The 20,311-nt window shown below is 52.0% G+C and overlaps 1 protein-coding gene across 3 annotated transcripts in view; it reads right to left on the bottom strand.

Annotated features, from left to right (window-relative positions):
• Nucleotides 1–20,311, bottom strand: part of PACC1 (proton activated chloride channel 1) — a 32,106-nt gene continuing 11,795 nt past the window's right edge. For all 3 annotated transcript variants that reach the window (XM_047752837.1, XM_047752836.1, XM_047752838.1), the window contains exons 3-8: nt 13,058–13,267; nt 11,653–11,804; nt 6,772–6,914; nt 5,506–5,650; nt 2,820–2,927; nt 1–593 (exon numbers count right to left, since the gene is read on the bottom strand). In XM_047752837.1, coding sequence (XP_047608793.1) covers nt 432–593; nt 2,820–2,927; nt 5,506–5,650; nt 6,772–6,914; nt 11,653–11,804; nt 13,058–13,267 — 920 coding nt within the window. In that variant the 3' untranslated portion in view covers nt 1–431. The remainder of the gene's footprint in view (nt 594–2,819; nt 2,928–5,505; nt 5,651–6,771; nt 6,915–11,652; nt 11,805–13,057; nt 13,268–20,311) is intronic.

The following is a 20,311-nucleotide window of genomic DNA, read 5'->3' as shown; positions in this document are numbered from 1 at the left end:
TCCGATTCGACCCCTAGCCTGGGAACCTCCATGTGCCGTGGGGGTGGCCCTAAAAAGCAAAAAAATGAAAACTTCGAGAGAAAAACCTAAGGTCAGAGCCTTAATTATCCTGTTAGACCTTAACTCTATACCAAAATAAGAAAGGAGGCCGCTTCCACAAACCTTCAGAAAACTGGGTTATATCTAATTCCACCTTCTACAAGCACTATTCATGAGATGCTGAGACATGTTCATTAATAATTTAAATATTTAAATAAGGTTAGGTCATCCACGGGACCTGGGTCACTGGGCTCTAGACAGTCTCTTCGGGGGCCGGGTGAGAAGCTGCAGTGTTTCTTCAAGTGAGTACCCGACTGCTGGCAGCTTCCCCGAAGCCGAAGTCACGACAACTTCCAGTAACTCGGGCAGTTCTATGAACAGCACAGGCGGCGTCAGCTTATGTGGTTCGTCGCCTGACCTCTCTTCTTAAGGTACCTCCTCCTAATCTTGATCATCCATTTCACACTCAGTTTGGCAAACTCTGCGGCTTTAAATAATGCCAAGAAGGCCCCACAGAGAAGAGCGATTGTGTTCCAAGGATTGGCGGTGATTATCTGCAAGACAGAAACAAACACAAGTCTCCCAAGGGCTTCCATTTTGATTCTCATCGTCAAAGGGCCCCGCAGGTTACTGGGGTGATGAGAAAAATGACTGGATTCTAAAACTGCCGTAACTTGGGAGTTCCTGCTGTGTTTAGTAGGTTAAGAACCTGACTGGTATCCATGGGGATTCGGGTTCAACCCCTGACCTCAGTGGGTTAAGGATCCGGCATTGCTGTGAGCTGCAGTGTAGGTTCCAGATGTGGCTCCGATCCCACGTTGTTGCGGCTGTGGTGTAGGCCGGCGGCTACAGCTCTGATTCGACCCCTAGCCTAGGATCTTCCATATGCTGCAGATGTGGCCACCAAAAAAACAAAACAAAAAACAAAAAAAACCACCTCTGCACAAATAAGATATTCAATACTTAGCTTTACATTTTTGGCCTAATCCACAAAGTCATATCCCGCTTTGAGAAAAATTTTCCCCCACTATACACCAGTCTGTAAGGTCAGTTCCTCCCATTTGCTCCCCATCTCACGGGTGCTGAGACCTCCCCTCCCACCGAGCAGTGACTGACGGCCCTCCTCTCCCCACCGAGGACTGAGCCTCGCCGCCACCGAGACGCCCTCCTGCCACCTGCAGTTACTAACCCTCAGGCCCCGACAGCTGGACTGGAGCAGAGAGACGCAGCCCATGACCTTTGCTGGCGGGTCCTTACCATCGGGCATCTCTCCTTTCTAGCTCAGGCTGTCCTTTCACTGACTGCTCAGCTCCTTCAGGCCGAGCTCCATCCTGGATGGCTGAGTTCCCCGCCTGGCAAATTCACAGCACTTTTAAATTCCCACTTCGCAGGGAGACCTCAGGCTACAGATGAAAGCGCTTACAGCACCGCCACGGCTTAGGACCGTCAGGAAGCGGAGCGTCAGCGCAGGCCAAGCGGCCTTGAGCTTTACTTGGCCCGTAACGGGCTTTCCTACTGCACAGGGCAGGTTAAAAACGTCAGCGCACACACCTATGGGAGGAGATGCAGGGCCCACTCCTCCACAGAGCCTTCACCAACTAAGTCTGCACACGCCTATTTGTACACGCACAAGGTATTTGGCCAAGCCACACCTAACAGCGGTGGCAGGATCACGGGGCCCGCCCATGTCACAGGGACCCTTCCTATTTCTTTCTCCTTAACAGCCGAACCCGCAGCATATGGAGGTTTCCAGATTAGGGGTCAAATCAGAGTTGTAGCTGCCGGCCTACACCACAGCCACACCAGATCCAACCTGCCTCTGCGACCTACACCACAGCTCACAGCAATGCCGGATCCTTAACCCACGGAGGCCAGGGATCGAACCTGAGTCCTCATGGAGACGTCAGGTTCGTAACCTGCTCAGCCACAACGGGAACTCCAACCGTCCCTGTTCACGTCTCAGCTTTGAAATGTCTTCCCCTAACCCACGACCAACCACATCAAGACATTTTGTGATGATTGGTATTAGATTTGGGACTGGCTCTAGAGTCTCATGCTCTTTTGGCAAAGCTGTCCCGTTATTCCCCCTTTCCGAGACGGCGAGTCTGAGAAACCCACACTCATTGATGCCCTCTTCATTTCTGATTAGTACCTTTCTGCCTGGACTTACCACAAATAAAAAAGATTCTTATCCTACAGAGAACCAATAACAAAGAATGGCCCCAACAAGAGTAATCGTGCTTATTAGCTGAATACCTTCTACTGCGTTCATCTGCTGTCACCTCTCGGCGACTGCTCTGTACCAGGCACTGTGTTGGACGCCAGAGAAACACTGAACCAAAGATGAAGCCCCCATGTTCACAGGGACAACAGTCCAGGGTTGGAGATGAGACTGACTACACACACATGATGGGAGTTCCCATTGTGGTGCAGAGGAAACGAATCCGACGAGCATCCATGAGGATGTGGGTTCCATCCCTGGCCTTGCTCAGCGGCGTTGCCAAGAGCTGTGGTGTAGGTGGCAGATGCGGCTCGGATATGGCGTTGCTGTGGCTCTGGTGAAGGCTGGCAGCTGCAGCTCTGATTCAACCCCCAGCCTGGCAATCTCCACATGCCTCAGATGCGGCCCCGAAAAGCAAAAAAAAAAAAAAAAAAAAAAAACCCGCAAATGCCCCAGAACATGAATGTCATAAAAATGCGACAGGCTGTGCCCTGGGCTGGGGAAGAAGGTGCGGACAGCCTGCGAGGACATCAGGAGCTCCCTCTCAGGCAATACTCACGTCTTGGACCTTCTGGATGAAGGGATCCTTCCATTCGAAGACCACAAAAAACAGCTGAGCACTTTTCTCGGCCGCCGGCCTCTGGTCGATGTAGTTGACCACGCTGGTCTAGGCACAGAGGGGGAGGCAGCGTTACCGCCTCCAGGTCCCTCCCTGGCCTGGGCCGTGAGGGACGGAGGCCGAGGCTCTCCTCATGGAGGGAAAGAGCCAAAAGCCGCCACCCTGTTGCAGGAAGGGGGACCCCGGCCAGGGCCCGAGACGGGCTCTTGTCTAACATGCAGAAATGAACTGCCCACGGTGACACACGGGCCAACAAAGCAGGACTTCGCCGGAAGGGGTGCCCAGCAGAGAGCAGGGTAAGGGAGCCCAGGAGAACCGCTCTGCCCCGTGGCCCTCAGGAATGGGGTTAGTTTCTGGGTCTTCTCTGGCTAATCATCTTGTGGGGCCCATACTTGGCCTGGCCCAGGGTCCTTCTTGGTGGCGCACCTACCTCTCAGCCAAGATGGACTCCAGCGCCAAGGATCCTGGGAGGTTGGGCGTCTCCTCCCTCTATGGGCCCCTCCCAAATCCTCCTGGCTCATCTTCAGAGCAGCACCCTGCTCCTTATCAGGGCCTCCTAGTGTGAGACCAACTCCTGCACAGGCTATTACCTGCCTGGCCAAGGTGGGCAGTTTCTGTCAATGGCCCCCTCCCAACACAACATCCTGAGACTGGTTCCAGAGCCAAGGTTTTACCACAGCTGAGGACAGGGGTGGAATCTGGGACGTACAACAGGTGTTTTCAACTGTCACCAAAATCTGCCATTAGCTGTCCGTACTCCTGATTAAACCATCAAAAGTACTGTGTAAGAACCGCCACTAAAAGCCATGAAAATCCCAAGTTTCAAAATATTTGATCTTAAGAGCAAGTATGTCAACCCTTCCAGTCTGCAGGCACCACGGAACAGCGCAGCCTGGCCCAGCCGAGCCCTCTGTCAGCAGGGTGCAGGTGTGCGTGCTGAGACCCGGTTACAGCCACCGTGGAGGCTGCGAGGTCCAAGGGGCGTCATCTGGGCTGAGCCTCCGCTTTGCACTGGCAGGACCAAGGACCAAACGCTCGCCTCACCGAGCTGTGGTGACGGCCCCATGAAACAACATGTAGCCAAGTATTTTAAACACATTACATTTAAAATGTTTGTTCGAGGAGTTCCCGTCGTGGCACAGTGGTTAATGAATCCGACTAGGAACCATGAGGTTGTGGGTTCCATCCCTGGCCTTGCTCAGTGGGTTAAGGATCCGGCGTTGCCGTGAGCTGTGGTGTAGGCTGCAGACGCAGCTCGGATCCTGCGTTGCTGTGGCTCTGGCGTAGGCCGGCGGCTACAGCTCCGATTCGACCCCTAGCCTGGGAAACCTCATATGCCACCGGAGCAGCCCCAGAAAAGACAAGAAGACAAAAATACCAAAAATAAAATAAAATTTTTGTTCGAAAGAGTTCACACCCCCTGCCAACAGCCTGCCAACAACACCACCAAAAGGCACACAAAACATTCGACGGGCCGGCTGGTTTCAGGTCACAGCTGCAGCCACCAGGAGCGCTGGGCTAGCGCGGCCTGGGGCTACGTGTAAGGCAGACCCTCGGGGTCTCCTTTCTCAGCTGATCTGGGGGCCGGATGAGAAGCCGCGTGGAGCTCTTGGAGAAAAGTGCGACGTAAAAACTCAGATGACGGTTATCTTACAAAATAGGAGTATGGTAAGGGCCTGTTACCAGGAAGGGTCATCACCACCTACAGCAAGAAAAAAGCCTATTGCCCTGAAGAAAGTCGGCCTCCAATCCGGCCTCGAGCTGCCGGCAGCGCTGCGGGTTGGAGAGGGTCCTTCAAACTCCAGCCCAGCTCCCTCCTAAAGCGGCCCCTCAGCAGCTCCAAGGAGGAGCCGAGGATCACCGCCTCCGCAGGTGCCCAGCCAGCGACACGCACAGGATAGGAGGGTCTGCCCCGGGCGTGGGGGCGTGGATGCCCCAGGAGGGCAGGGCCACTGCCCCCGCGGAAGCCCCACAGCGGGTCCGGCCTTGTTCTTGGTGACTGACAACCAGCCCCGCCAATGCAATACAACGTCCCGCCCCTCCACCCCGCTGCCGCGCCTTCCTCCGAGGTCCTCTCAGGCTGTCGCCGGGACCACGGCACATCACAAGGGACAGCTTGTTATCAGCCTTCCCATTAGGAAGATGTTCTGAGCGCGCACCCAACATATTTACTTCCTAGAAGCGATGTAGCATGACTGTGGTCATGCTAATGTCGCGCGCATTTTAAAACATTCAAACGTAGAGAAAGGATGGGATTTTTTAATTAATGCAAAAAGCAAGCTAGTGTTTCCCTCCCGTGTCCCGATGGATCACATGCACCTGACCCTGCAGAAGCCACTGTATGGAGTCTCTGCCCAGCAAAGAATCCCTCCGCAGCCACCAGCCTCTCAGAGCACCTGGGGGAGCAGAGCTAAGGACCGCGTCATCAGATACCCCCGCCAGGTACCCACCCTGTGCCGGGCCGGGCCCGCTGTGAGGAGGGCAAGGGCCTGGAGCAGGCACCGGGTCCCCTCTCGTCCTGCTGAAGGTCTGCTCACCCTGAAGCGCCTGAGCAAAGGCCAGCCCCTCGCGGAGGCTTCCCGCCAGCCGGACTCAAGGGGAAGCCAGCGAGCCGGGGGCCACCTACCTCCTGCCGGAACTCCACGGCCTCGCGCCCGTCCTCCTCCTTGGTCTTCACCAGGGACATCTTGACCCAGGTGCGGAAGCCCCCCGAGAACTTCCAGCTGGAATAGGCGCTCTCGCAGGCCTGCATGAAGCCCACCCTGTCGGGGCTTGGAGGACAGAGAAGAGAGGTCAGCGTTAACCAGGCAGGATTCGAACGCGGCCGGATGCCCACCCGCACCTACTTCAAGCCAGGGCCTCTGCCCGCAGCACCGGGAGGCTGCCCCCTCCCCTCCCCCCTTCCGCAAAGGCCCGCTTCTCGGTTCCCAGGTGGAGGGGGAACTGTCGCAGGAGCCAGCCGCGTCCCTGCGCTCGGGTGGGAGGGGTCCTCCCTTTCCCACCCTGTCCTCCCATCCCACCGGCCCTCCAGAGCAGCCAGCCTGGGGTCCGCAGACATGGCACAGGGACCACACAGCATGGTGCACCCAGCGCCTCTGGAAACTCTGGGCGTCAGCAGTCCTGAGGTGCAAGAGGGTTCCCCGGGGGAGCTCTGCGCCCAGGGTGGTGCAGATGCAGCAAGATCACAGGGTGCAGTATTGAGGAAGCTCCCCAGAGGAGGAGGGAGAGGACGGGGCAGGGAGGCGACAGGCCAGCTTCAGGCAGGGAAAGGAGAGGGAGTCTAGGCGCCAGAAAGGGCAGATGATGCTGAGGTGGAGGCCCCGAGCTCCAGAATGGGCGGCACCAGCAGCGGGCTGTGACCAGTGGTGGTGGCTCCTGGCTGGGGGACAGCGCCCCCACCCCCCAGTGTGGCTGCCACCCCTCTTCTCGAATTGGAGCCCCAAGGCCCAGCACCTGAAGGGACTGAGTCACCGTCAGCTCGGGCACATGCCGAACATGCCCCCACCCCCCAGGAGTACTCTGTGCCCAGAGACGGCAACAGAGGGTCCCGAAGGTGGACGGGAACTCCCACATCCTCCTGTTAGAAACAGGTGGCAAACACATACTGAGCCTTCACTCAGGGCTGGGCCCAGCTCCCTGACACCTTGGGGACCCCGGCTGCCCTCCAGGGGGCTCACACACCTTGGCAGCAGGTCCCGCAGGGAGCAGCGGGTCAGCCAAAGCTCCCCCAGGACGCAGCCGGTTCCACCTGCGGGATCAGAACACCCCACCCCGGCTTGCCTGGATTAGGGAGAGGCCTCCTCCTCCAGGCTGTCCCCCGGGCCACTTCCCCCACCACCACCCCCTCCGCCCGCCCCAGTCGGAATAAGGTAGGTAGCAAAGGAAAGGCCACCTGTGCAGGAACTCCTGGAAGGAAGAGAAGAGGAGGTAGTCGATGGCGCTGAAGTCCTCGCTGCTCTGGTTCAGGCGGAACTGGAGGAAGACCAGCTCCCGCTTCTTCACCTCCCGGGGCCCCTGCACCACCAGGGCGGATTTCTGCAGAGACGCAAAGGCCAGGGCCTCAGCCTGGAGAGCTGCATGGACACTCCTGCCCTCACCTCAGGCACTCAGAGACCGGGCAGGCCCAGCACTCCTCGGCCCAGCCCTCTGCCGCCCAGCCCTCACCACGACCCCCCCCCCCCCAGTCCACTTCCTCACTGGGTGGCTGCACCAGGGAAGCTCTTGATCTAGAGGGGATATGAGGAGTTCCCGTCATGGTCAGAGGTAACCGGCCCCAACTAGTATCCATGAGGATGCAGGTTTGATCCGTGACCTCGCTCAGTGGGTTAAGGATCTGGTGTTGCCCTGAGCTGCAGAGTAGGTCACAGATGTGGCTCGAATCTGCATTGCCCTGGCTGTGGTGCAAGCCGTTAGCTACAGCTCTGATTGGACCCCTAGCCTGGGAACTTCCATATGCCACAGGTGCGCCCTAAAAAATAAAAAAAAAGACATTAACGTCTGTCTGTAATAGGTACAAATGTTTTTTCCAGTCTGTCACTTTTCCGTTAACTGTCTTAATGCCATTTATTATATAAAGCTCTAAATGTAAACTTTGTGTTTTTCTTTATAGCTTTTCAAGTTTGCTTTCCAAGGCAAATCAAAATTATGTCAATATTCTCCTGTATTTCTTCATAGCACTTTAACTTTTTTACATTTACACACGCAATATGCCTGCCTTTCAGTTTTGCACGTGGTATAAGATAGGGATCTAACTCCCCTGCCCAAACAATGGGCAGATGCAGGTTTGATCATGTACTCATGTTGGTATCTGACTGGGCAGGTCCCTTTCAAGTCACCCCACCCCATCCCCAAATCCGGCAGTGTTATTATTTTGTACATGTGCTCTTCTAAATGTATGTTAAAAGTAGCTTCTTAAAAAGGTTCCATGAAAAAAAAATCAACTGAGACTTTTTTTTGGTAGGGCCACACACAGGCTAGGGGTCAAATCAGAACAACAGCTGCCAGCCTGCACCACAGCCACAGCAACACAGGATCCCAGCCACACCCGAGACCTATGCCACAGTTCACGGCAATGCTAGATCCTCAACCCACTGAATGAGGCCAAGGATTGAACCCACATCCTCACAAACACTATGTAAGGTTCTTAACCTGCTCAGCTACAATGGGAACTCCCAACTGGGACTTTTAACTGTGATACTGGATTTATAGATTAATTGGGGAAAACTCTCTCTGCATCCCACAGCCACACGGGATCCAAGCCGCGTCTGCGACCTACACCACAGCTCATGGCAACGCCAGATCCTTAACCCACTAAGAGACTCCAGGGATCAAACCTGCAACCTCATGGTTCCTAGTCAGATTCACTTCCGCTGCACCACAACGGGGAACCCCTGTTTGCATCTACTTTTATAAAAGGTCTTACAGACATTGAAGAGTATTCTGTCGGTTACAGCGTTACAACATGCACTTACTCTAAATTTATTAATTGTGCTATTCGATTCTCAATTTTTTTTTTTTTTTTTTTTTTTGGCCACACCAGCAGCACATGGAAGTTCCTGGGCCAGGGATGGAACCCGAGCCCACAGGTGAGGCAACACCAGGTCTTTAATCCACTGTGCCACAGCAGGAACTCCCGATTCTCAATCCTTATCTTTACTACTTTTCGTCTCTTTGATCTGTAAAGCTGAGAGAGTTGTTTGTCACACTCCAAGGTGAAAGTTTTTATTTCTAACAGGTCCTACCTAAGGAATACAAAGGGAATGTTGTCTTACACCTAAGATTTATGACTGTAAAATGTCAGTGGAGAGAGAGGTGGAGTTTGAACCTCTTACCTAGGTAAACATCCCTTCTTTAACCCTTGCACACGGGATTCCACTTGAACCAATGTTGTTGTTGCATTTTCCCAGACAGCTCAGTGGGAGTTCCCTTTGTGGCTCAGTGGTTAGCGAACCCGACTAAGACCCATGAGGATGCAAGTTTGATCCCTGGCCTTGCTCAGTGGGTTAAGGATCTGGTGAGCTGTGATGTAGGTCACAGATGTGGCTCGGATCCTGTGTGTCTCTGGCATAGGCCAGCAGCTTCAGCTCCAATTTGACCCCTAGCCTGGGAACTTGCATATGCCGCAGGTGCCATGCTGGAAAAAAAAAAAAAAAAAAAAAGGCTCGATCTCCGTGGACTTATTTTCACTGCTCCATGATGGGTTACGTGGCAGCAGCGAAGCAAAGCTACCTGCCCCTAGTCTCCATGCGCCACTTCCTCCCTAGAACCAGCACTGCTTCCCCAATCCCAGCTGTTAGCAGAACACAGTCACCTGCTGGCGTCTCGGTACTGGCCTCGGATGTGGCCATGTGACAAAGTTCCTGGAACAATGTCACAGAGGTGACTCACAGAACTCTGAGCCAGGCCCTAAGAAGGGAACTGCTTGCCTCCATGTCTAACCTTCTCGAGAGCAGACGGTGTCCATGTACGGGTGGCCAGCATTGACCACAAGGACCAAGACACCACCTGGGGACAGCGCAGCGACAGAGGCCATCGCTGACCAGGCTATGATGCAGCACTGCCCGCAGACGTCCCCAGAGAAGGAAACATACTTCTCTCTTATCTCAGCCACTGTATTTGTCTGGAGTGTTTGTACAGTAGCTTAGCCTGTACTGACCACCACAAGCCGTTTCTCAGAACTGGACTGCTACGGTCACCACCACCTGAAAAGGAGGCATCCTCGTGCTCTCCACTGCTCCTCAACATAGTACTGGAAGTCCTGGCCGCAGCCATCGGACAAATGAAAGAAATAAAAGGCATCCAAATAGGAAGAGAAGAGGCAAAACTGTCACTGTATGCAGATGACTTGACACTATATATAGAAAACCCTAAGGACTCAACCCAAAAACTACTCAAACTGATCAACGAATTCAGCACAGTAGCAGGATATACGATTAACATTCAGAAATCAATTCCCGTCATGGCTCAGTGGTTAACGAATCCAACTAGGAACTATGAGGCTGCAGGTTCGATTCCTGGCCTTGCTCAGTGGGTTAAGGATCCGGCGTTGCTGTGAGCTGTGGTGTAGGTCACAGACACGGCTCAGATCCTGTGTGTCTCTGGCATAGGCCAGCAGCTACAGCTCCAATTAGACCCCTAGCCTGAGAACCTCCATATGCCACAGGTGTGGCCCTAGAAAAGACAAAAAAAAAAAAAAAAAAGCCTGTTTCCCTGGACTCCATTCTGTTTCTCTCAGTCCTTTTTTATGCTGTTGGTTTCACATAAATGTCTAATGGCTCTTAATTCTTTTTTTTTTTTCCTGGTCTGCAGAAGTTTCCAGGCCAGGGACTGAACCTGAACCACAGCAGTGACATGGGTGAGTCCTTAACCACTAGGCCGCCAGGGAGCTCCTCCATTCTTATCGCTGAGTGAAGGGTCCGACCAGCACAGGTCTGGGGTGCGGCTCTCTCAGGCTCGCCCTTGCCAGCCTGAAAGGATGTCCCCAGGCTTCGGGCAGGGAACGCCAGCAGGCCAGGCACTCCGTGTACTTCTCTTCTGGAAAGAGATTCCTTTCTGGGAGCTTTCTGCTCCTTCCCCGGTGGACCTCCAGGCTCAAGTTCTGCTCTGTTTCTCTCATTGGCCCAAGAAATGGCAAAAAGACACACACACACACACCAAACAAACAAACAAAACAATTTCTGGTTATCTGATTTTACACATTTTGGTATGCAGGACTGTTACGGATATCTTATCTTTTTTTTTGTCTTTTGTCTTTTCAGGGCCACACCCACGGCACATGGAGGTTCCCAGGCTAGGGGTCTAATCAGAGCTGCAGCCGCCGGCCTATGCCAGAGTCACAGCAATGTGGGATCCGAGCCGCATCTGCGACCTACACCACAGCTCACAGCAACGCCGGATCCTTAACCCACTGAGCGAGGCCAGGGATTGAACCCGTAACCTCACGGTTCCTAGTCAGATTCGTTAACCACTGCGCCACGACGGGAACTCCCTGGTTATCTTATCTTATTCTACGTTTTGCAGGAGCGGGAATCATCTCAGTGGGAGGAAGAGTGGAATAAATATTAACAACAAGCCTTTGTGGGATTCTTTCCTCCTAAGACCCACCCCGAGCTCCCTGTCCCCCAAAGGGGCAAGTCCTGCTCCACAGCACACCGCCAGTGCTCTCCTCATCTGGCCGCTACTTCTGTCCAGGGCTGCACCTCCAGGGGCACCCAACCCTCCAGAAACACCCACCCACAGAGTTTGTGCAGAGGCACAAACCCGCTATGTCTCCTTCCTTCCCGTTTTGGGGCCGAGTTCCTCTGCCTAGAAACCCTTTCCTTCCTCTCTTTGGGTTGGAAAACATCCCCAGCCCTGGTCAGTCCTCTTGGAAATAGGATATGGGACGAAAAGAAACACGAAATCCCGTCCCTACCTCCACGACCTTGCGCGGACGCCGCTCGCCCTGCCGTCCACTCCCCGGCTGAGTGACGGCAGGGCTGGGGTCCTCCTTCCGGGACCAGCGCCCCCTCCTCACACTGGCAGTTATTCCAAACCATGGGTTCCCAGGCCCCAGCCCCAGGAACAATGATCCAGGCAGCCCCACGCGGACCCTGGCAACTCCGTGGAGCAGTCAGGTACAGGGTCCACTTCGCTGCGTCCCGCCGGCCCCAGCCTGCGGCCCACCCTTCCGTCCGGGACAGGGGCTGCATGCTGGCGAGCCAGCCAGGGCCAGGTCCCACTCAGGACGCCTGCGTCTGCTGGGGGCCCTCGGGTGCGGGGGCAGATGAGTTACCAGGGTGTGGTTGGAGAAGGGGTCGGAGTAGTTGATCGTCCGGGTGGTGCAGTTCAGGTCCCCGGGCTGCCCGGGGCTCGTCAGAGGAGGGATGACCTCGTAGTGGTGCTTACAGCTGAGCAGCTGGGCCTGACCGGGGTACAGGGCAATGCCTGGGGGGCGAACAGGGAAAAGGGGATGGTCATGGTCCCTGACCAGACCTCCCAGTCATGTCACAGACGTCTCTTCACACCGGCCGACCGCCTCAGTCTGCACTCCCTGGAGGGGGGAGCCATACCCCTGCCCAGAAAGCCCTGCTCTAATGGAGGCGGAGAACCCCTCCTCCGGAAGCCCTGCCCGGCTGGGGAGGCAGCCTCCCAGGCGGCCCCAGAACCCACCCCTCCAAGGGGGCCTCCGTGACCGAGCCCAGCAGGTCCGTCCCCCCGCGGATGCCCCAGGCAGCCCTGGGCTGTGGGACTCCCCAGGTCCCACTCCGTCATCCCTCAACTCCTGCTCCGACGGGGAGCTCCGAGTGCGCAGGTCGCCTCCCAAGAGCGCCTCGCCCTCCCCGGCACCTCACTCCAGGCTCCACGGACGGGAGCGGTTCCAGCGTCAATGGCTCTGAGGTTACCTCCCTAACACTGAGAGCAGCCCGTGGCCCAGACCCAGGCAGAGTCAGAGAGACCAAGAGCCAGAAACAGAGCAACACCCAGAGAGACCAGAGCAGACACAGAAAAGACGGACAGTCGAGACAGGCCAAGAGGGCCCAGCCCAGAGGACCTGAGAGCCCGGCTCTGCCCTGTGCACAGGTCACGTGGAGGGTCGCCCAGGGCAGCCCGTGGCAGAGCAGGTGGCCCACGCTAGATGGACAGACCTGAGCCCACAGAGCTCATGCCTCCCTGTCCACCTCACACTGCAAGGGCAGTGCCAGCTCCCCTGCCCTGGAGTGGACAGCAGAGGTACGGATGGTGTGGCCAGGGGGCCCTCTCCAGGCAGGGCCCTGCCGCCCGGCTAGCCTTGCGTCCCCTGCTGCCCTCAGCTCTCACTTCTCATCACTAGCCTGACTCCGCCAGGCTAGGCTCATCCTCTCCAGCCCCCACTTCCCTCCAGCCCTCCTTTGCTCTAGATCCTCTTCCCAAAGAAGCTCCCTTCCACCTACCAAAGCCCAGCTCAAACCCTTCCCCTGAGCAAAGCCCTGCTCGCCCACCCCAGCTCTGCAGCGACCATTCCAGGCTCAGGCCACCTCCCTCCTCAGCACATGACACTCTGCTGGGTACAGACGGCATCTTTGGGGCAGGTAACCAATACCGAGACTGTGCTTGGACACCTCCGCCCCCGCCCCGGGGGGCCCAGCACGGTGGGTGCCAGGAGTGCAGTGGCAGCTCCGGGGGATCTGCCAGCCACCACCTGACGAGACAGGCTCTACCTGGGGCGTCGTAGCGATCCACCTCCTTGTAAGATACCGACATGACGGGGTGCTTGAGCTTCTCGCGGAAGTCTGTGATGGTCTGGTAGACCAGGAAGACGGCCACAGCCATGAGCAGCAGGTAGATGAGGATGAGCAGGACCGAGAAGACGTTCTTCAGGCAGGCCTTGCTGAATCGGATGCTGCTGGAGGCGGACTCGCTGTCCAGGCCTGAAGACAATGACCCACACGTGACCCAGAGGAGCTGGGCAACCTCCACGGCTGCTGCCTGGGAGACAAGGTCACCCACACACCCAACCTCCCGCCTTGGACCCCAGCCCTAAGTCAGAACACATGACACCTGCCAACATTCGCTACACGTCTGCTCTGCCAGGAAGGGGACCCTGAGCTGAAAGAGTCCCCGCCAGAGGGACGGACGGCTACAATCCAGCAAGGCAGCCGGCCCCAGCCTACCTCTCTGGCCTTATCCCCTGACCACTCCACTTGCCCGGGGCTAGCTGCACCACACAACTGCTCCAGCGTGCCCTGCTCAGCCCTGGACCCCCTCATGCCCCAAGCAGGGACTGAGGCACTTTCCTCCACAGCCAACTCCCCACTGGCTGCTGGCTTCCAACAGGGACAAGGCTGCTTGGTCACACCACCCTTCTACAGATAACAACTGTAAAGTTCAGACAAAATATTTTAAAATTATTTGAAGGCATGGATACATGGTCAAAAGGAGGCAGAAACTGGAAGAGAGTCTGCCCCGACAGAAAAAAACTGCACCTGGTGAAATCTGTAAACCTGCCACGCTGTGCCCGAGGGCACATGCCCACCTCCATAAGGCGTGGAGCAGGGTATGAGTGGACTGAGCTCAAGGCTGGCAAAGTCAGAAAGTTAGGAGGAAACCCTGAAAGAGAAGAAACCACAGAGGGGAGTGAACCCCCAAATCTGCAAATAAAACATGCTCCAGTTCTTGGCTGGAGTCCCCAAGGGGCCCAGCAAGGCAGGAGCAGCTCGAAACTGAAGGAAGGGATTGGAGATTTCAGCTGCTGCTACTGCTGGGAAGACAGTAGTTTCGAACGTGAGTCTTGCCATTAACTAGACAAAAATTCTTCAGAGGAGCCTAAGAGAATCCAAAATATCTATAATGCATCATTGATAATGTCTAGTGTTCAATAAAAAAAAAATCACTGGACATGCAAGGAAATAGGTAAATGTGACCCATACTCAAGGAAAAAAGGAGCATATAGAAGCCAACACCAAGACAACCCCATATGTGCAGTTAGCAGACAGGAGTTTTACAGCCCTTAAAGGACGTAAAAGAAAATGTATGGATAAGGAATGAACAGAGGGGAAACAAAAACTAAAACTATAAAAAAGAACCACTAAGAATTGGTTGAAGAGTTGAAAAGAAAAATAAATAAAAAGGAAAAAAAATCACTGCACGGTCTTTAACAGCAAAAGATGGCAGGGGGGAAAAAGCCAGTGTAACTGAAGTTAAATGAACAGGAAAAAAGACTGAGAAAAAGCTAACAGAACCTATATAACCATGTAACAATGTCCAGCAATCTAATAACAAGTAACTGGAGAGAGAACATGGATCACAAAAAACATGTGCATTCCCATCGTGGCTCAGTGGAAAGGAATCTGACTGGCATCCATGAGGACGCAGGTTCGATCCCTGGCCTTGCTCAGTGAGTTAAGGATCCGGTGTTGCCGTGAGCTGTGGTGTAGGATGGAGATATGCCTCAGATCCCACCTTGCTGTGGCTGTGGCATAGGCCAGGGGCTACAGCTCTGATTGGACTAGCCTGGGAACCTCCATGTGCCACAGGTGCAGCTCAAAAAGACAAAAAAAAAAAAGTGAAAAAAATGGACCAAACTTCCCAAAGCTGGAGAGAAAAACATCAAGTTATAGATCGAAGAAGCTCAATACACTCCAAACAGGATAAACAAGAAAACCAATCCTAAGCAAACAATGCCAAACTGCCAATGCAAAGGCAAGAGAAAAATCGTGAAAGCAGCCAGAAAGGAAAAAAAAAAAAAAGACATATGCAGGAAATTATATCTAAGAATAGGTTAACTTCAGGTCAGAAATAATGAAGGCCAAAACACAATGGAACATCTTTAAAGTTCTGGAAGAAAAAAATTCTGTGAACTCAAGATTTTTTTTTTTCTTTTTGCTTTTTATGGCTGCACCCGAGGCATATGGAGGTTCTCAGGCTAGGGGTCTAATTGGAGCTACAGCTGCCAGCCTATGCCACAGCTATAGCGACGCAGGATCCGAGCCACATCTGCAACCTACACCACAGCTCACGGCAAAGCCAGATCCTTTAGCCACTGAGAGAGGCCAGGGATCAAACCTGCGTCCCCATGGATGCTAATCAGATTCATTTCCGCTGAGCCATGACAAGAACTCCTCAAGATTTTAAAATCAGCAAAACTAACCTTCAAAAATGAAGGGGAAAAAGTAAATGAAAAGAAAAAAAGAAAAAAGAAGGGGAAAAAAGATATTTTCAAACACAAAAGCTGAGAGAATTCATCACCAACAAAACTGCACTACAACATATGCTAAAGAAAATTCTGAAATGACACTAGATGGTAACTCTCAGATGTACAGGAAGAAATAAAGATCCTTGAAACTGTTAAAGAGGTGGATAAATATAAAAAGCTATGTATTTTTAAAATTTAAGGCTATCTCAAGCAAAAATTATACACCGATGTTGTACAGTTTTATAACTCTCTGGAAAGAAGGAACAGAGAAACAACAAACATATGAGACAAATAGAAAACAGTAAGATGGTAGAACCAAATGCAACCAAATCAATAATTACAGGAAATATAAAGGAACTAAAGTTCCAATTAAAAGGCTGAAAACTGTTAGCCTGAATTAAAAACAAGACCCAACCACATGGATCTAAAAGATGGGCTTTAAACACAAAGACACAAGAGTATTTGCTCGTGATTATTTCATTTCCTTTCATTTAAAAGCACAAAAGTGGAGTTCCCGTTGTAGCTCAGCAGAAATGAACCTGACTAGTATCCATGAGGCTGTGTGCAGGTTCGATCCCTGGCCTTGCTCAGTGGCTTTAGGATCCGGCGTTGCTGTGAGCTATGGTGTAGGTCGCAGACGTGGCTCAGATCTGGCGTGGCGATGGTGTAGGCCGGCAGCTGCAGCTCCCAGGTGCAGCCTGGGAACCTCCATACGCTGCACCTGCAGCCCTAAAATAAATAATAAAAGCCCCAAAGCAAGAAGAGCACAGAACTGTAAAGCGTCCTAGGTTGAAAGAGAGGAAATCACTCGGTCTTGACCTCTACAAACACACCTCGAGCACCAACTCTCCATGCAGGACTCTGTGCTAGGTTGCCAGGTGCTTCAGGGAGACGTCGCGAGAGGGCGACTGATGGTTTGCGCCACCAGTGCTGCAGACTTCCCAAGATTGTGAGGCTGTAAAGCGTGAGGCTTCCTTTCCTCGGAGGGGTGAATGGGGAGTGCGGGGACAAGGGATCAGCAAAGGCCCGCAGGGGAGGCTGCATCAGCCAGTGCCCAAGGCGCCCGGGGGATTTTGAAGAAGAAACAAATTGGTGTTGTTTGTTTGTTTGGGGAACTGAAAGACCAGGTATCTATCTAGCCCAGCGGCAAAGAGAAAGAGCTTGGGCTTCAGCCTCAGCTCTGCTACTAACTACTCTGTGACCCAGGACAAGTTACTTAATACTCCTTAGGCTCACTTTCTTCATGTAAGAAGCAAAAAATCACTCCAATTTTCTGAGAGAAGTAAATGAGAAACGAGTGCCTACTCAATGACTGCTGTTAGAGACAGCAATGTACCCGCCACCCCTCAAAAAATGAAGCCTTCAGTGACGAGAATAACAAAGATGACGAGCACAGAACTGTCATCTCATAATAAATAGAAAAAATTTAAAGAGAATGAAATAATTTCTGCAGCAACATGGATGGACCTAGAAATTATCTAAATTCTAAATACTAAAGTGAGTCAGACAGCAAGAGACAAACATATATCACTTACACAGGGGACCTAAAAAAAAGATACAAATGAACTTATTTGCAGAACAGAAACAGACTCACACACTTTGAAAAACTTATGGTTACTAAAGAGGACAATTGAGGGGGTGGGAGGAGGGATGGACTGGGGGTTTGGGATGGAAATATTCTAAAATTAGGCTCTGATAATGTTTCTACAACTATAAATATAATAAAATTCATCGAATTATAAGGTTAAAAAAAGATAAAATGTGTTCCAGATAAAATCAAAATGAGGCGGAATACAGTGTCTTTCATACAGGAGATGTGCAGTGTTTCTATGCCTGTTAAATGAATGACCTCCCCCCTCCAAAAAAAAGATGAACTAAGTCTTGCAATGCTAACAAGCTAACTTCAATGCGTCAGAGATTAGTAGTATATTTCGGGCATAAAAAAAACCTATAAACCAATTTGTTGTTCCTGGCAAAATACTTTAGAAAATTCTTAACTTCACACAGGGAATGCCAGTTCCCAGAAGTGCCTGGGTGGTTCCTTCAGGTCGTGAAAAACAGGTTACTGCACACAATGGGTATTTACTCTAAGAGGAAGCGGGAAGCCCCAAGGAAATCCCTGGGGCAGCTGAACGTGAAGCCAAAGTACAAAGCTGCACTAGGTCTTCTCGAAAGGAATCCAAGACATTCACTTTTTCAACTCCTTTTGTCTCAGGTTCTACCTTTGCAGCTTACTGCTACTAGGGACTGGGTCAGTGTCTGCTCCGTTACAGCTTTGTCACCTGCCTTCCCTCCAAGCTTCTCTCTTGACCCTGCTCTCTCTCTGAATCTTGCATTCAGACCCTCTGTCAGAGGGAATGCTGTATGGGGTACCCCATTAGGCATGTCACAAGACGCTGCCTTCCTAGGTATCCAGCCTATGGATGGCTTCGCTCAGCTCAGAAGCTGATCAGTCACAAGGAACTGGGTGGCAAGGCCCCGGGACCCAAAGTATGGTGGTTTGTACACAGGAGCCTATACACAGCTGTTTTGCTTGGAAGGCACTCCCAGCCCCAGGGTCATGGGGAACCACAGGTTCACTTTAAACCATGGCAGGTAAAAGCACATTCACTGTTGTGAGCTGCTCATAGCTACTGTGGCCACAGGTACCCAGGTTGCTACACTCTAAGAGCGTATGAAAAGATCACAGAGGAAAGTGAAGAGACTTGGAATGACTGAGCTGGAGCAAAACATCTTAACAGAAGTTTCAAGAGTTGAGGGAGTTCCTGTCATGGCTCAGTGGTTAACGAATCTGACTAGGAACCATGACGTTGTGGGTTCGATCCCTGGCCTCACTCAGTGGGTTAAGGATCCGGCGTTGTCATGAGCTGTGGTGTAGGTCATAGACGCGGCTCAGATTGGACCCCTGGCTGGGGAACCTCCATATGCCGAGGGTGCGGCCCTAGAAAAGACACTAAAAAAAAAAAAAAAAAAGGAAGTTTCAAGAGTTGATAAGAAATTACACTGTCACCCGGTCCAACCCCTTTCCTTGTGCAGTGATTCTGGTCCCACAGTCAACAACTGGCACAGATGAGGGTCCTGGAACCCTGACTCCTAGGCCACGCTCTTTCCCTACACGACACTGAGCATTAATCCTTAAGACTCCAGTTAATGACGGTGATAAAAGAAGATCTGATTGAAAAAGATGTAACTTCCAAACAAGCAGGGCATTTTTAAGGTAAAAAATGCGTACCACATCCAGGTTGCACCATCTAATGAAGATGAGCAAGGACAGGCATCTGCGGGCAGGTACTGCCTCTATCAGCCAGGACAACATGATGGGAAATACTCTGCCTTCATGATGCTTAGGGATGGAGATGAATCTCATCCTACCTATTCTGGGAAATTCTAAAAGAACTCATTCAAGGCACAAAAAGGTCACATGACAATTCCATCACTTGCCTTTGTTTGGCAGAGGTACCTGGACAAATCACTCTCGCGGGAGCACTGGCCCAGGCAGTCTCTCCTGTTTCACTCACAGAGACCAAGTTTAGCTTCTTCACAGGCCTTTCATTGATCCACAAACTGGCTTGTAATGTCCATAAAACACAGACCTGTGTATCACCCACATATGGGACACGCCAATTCTGAAAGCAGACCCCATTACATTTTACCGTTTTTTTAAAAAGGTTCCTGGAGTTCCCTGGTGGCTTGGCGTTGTCACTATTGTGGCTTGGGTCACTGCTGTGGTGCAGGTTTGAGCCCTGGCCCGGGAATTTCTGCATGTGTGCAAAAAAAAAAAAAAAAGGTGCTGGATATTTGACAAAATGTCCCATGCACTCTGCGGTCAGAAAAACCAAACACGGGCTCTTTCAGTGGCAAGTTGGATGGACATGTTTTAAGAGAAAACATCCTTTATATATATGCAAACTCACAGCAGTAGAAAGACAAAAATAACGCACAAGATATTCTTGGGAAAGGTAACTTATGAGTTTTATAAAACCCATGACAGAATTGCTTTAAAAACCCAAACTTGCCCCCAGAATCAAGTCAGGCCACTAAGAGGATGTGTGATGGGCAATTTTTTAAAATGGTGGCACCCTTGGCACATGGAAGTTCCCAGGCCAGGGACTGAATCCAAGCCACAGCTGCAGCAATGCTGGATCCTTTAACCCACTGCCCCCAGCTGGGGATCGAACCTATACCTCCACAGCGACCAGGGCCACTACCGTTGGAGTCTTAACACCACCACAGTGGGAACTCTAAACAATTCAATTTCTGAAAACCGTGGGACTTTTATTCCCAAGGGAAACTGACTGACTACTGTAACCCTGCAAAACTCTTCCTTGCAGAGAGTGCCGTGCTAAGTTACATTCTGAAGTGAAGAAGAAATGAATTACTCATCCTTTTTTTCTTTCTAGCGATGTGGTGGTTTTGTTGTTTTTGTTTCATTTTGTGTTCTTGAGACATAATTTACATACCATAAAATTTACCCCTTTACCCTTTTAAATTGAATATATTAGTAGTTGTAGATACTCGCAAGGTGTATGCCATAACCACGATCTCATTACAGAACGCTGTCATTGCCCAAAGACAAACTCCATACCCATAAGCAGTCAGTCTACCTTCCTCCGGGTCCCTAGCAATCCAATATCTCCTTTCCGTTTCTATAGATTTACCTATTCTACACAAGTCACACAAATGGAAGCAGACAACCTGTGACCTCTTCTTGTGTCTGACTTTTTTCACTTCAATGCTTTCAAGACTCACCCACGTTGCAGCATATATGTACCAGCTCTTC

This window comes from Phacochoerus africanus, chromosome 11 (genome assembly GCF_016906955.1).
Source record: "Phacochoerus africanus isolate WHEZ1 chromosome 11, ROS_Pafr_v1, whole genome shotgun sequence".
Taxonomy (NCBI): domain Eukaryota; kingdom Metazoa; phylum Chordata; class Mammalia; order Artiodactyla; family Suidae; genus Phacochoerus; species Phacochoerus africanus.
Note: the sequence above shows the minus strand (reverse complement) of the source record. Positions and strands in the feature narration are given on the sequence as shown.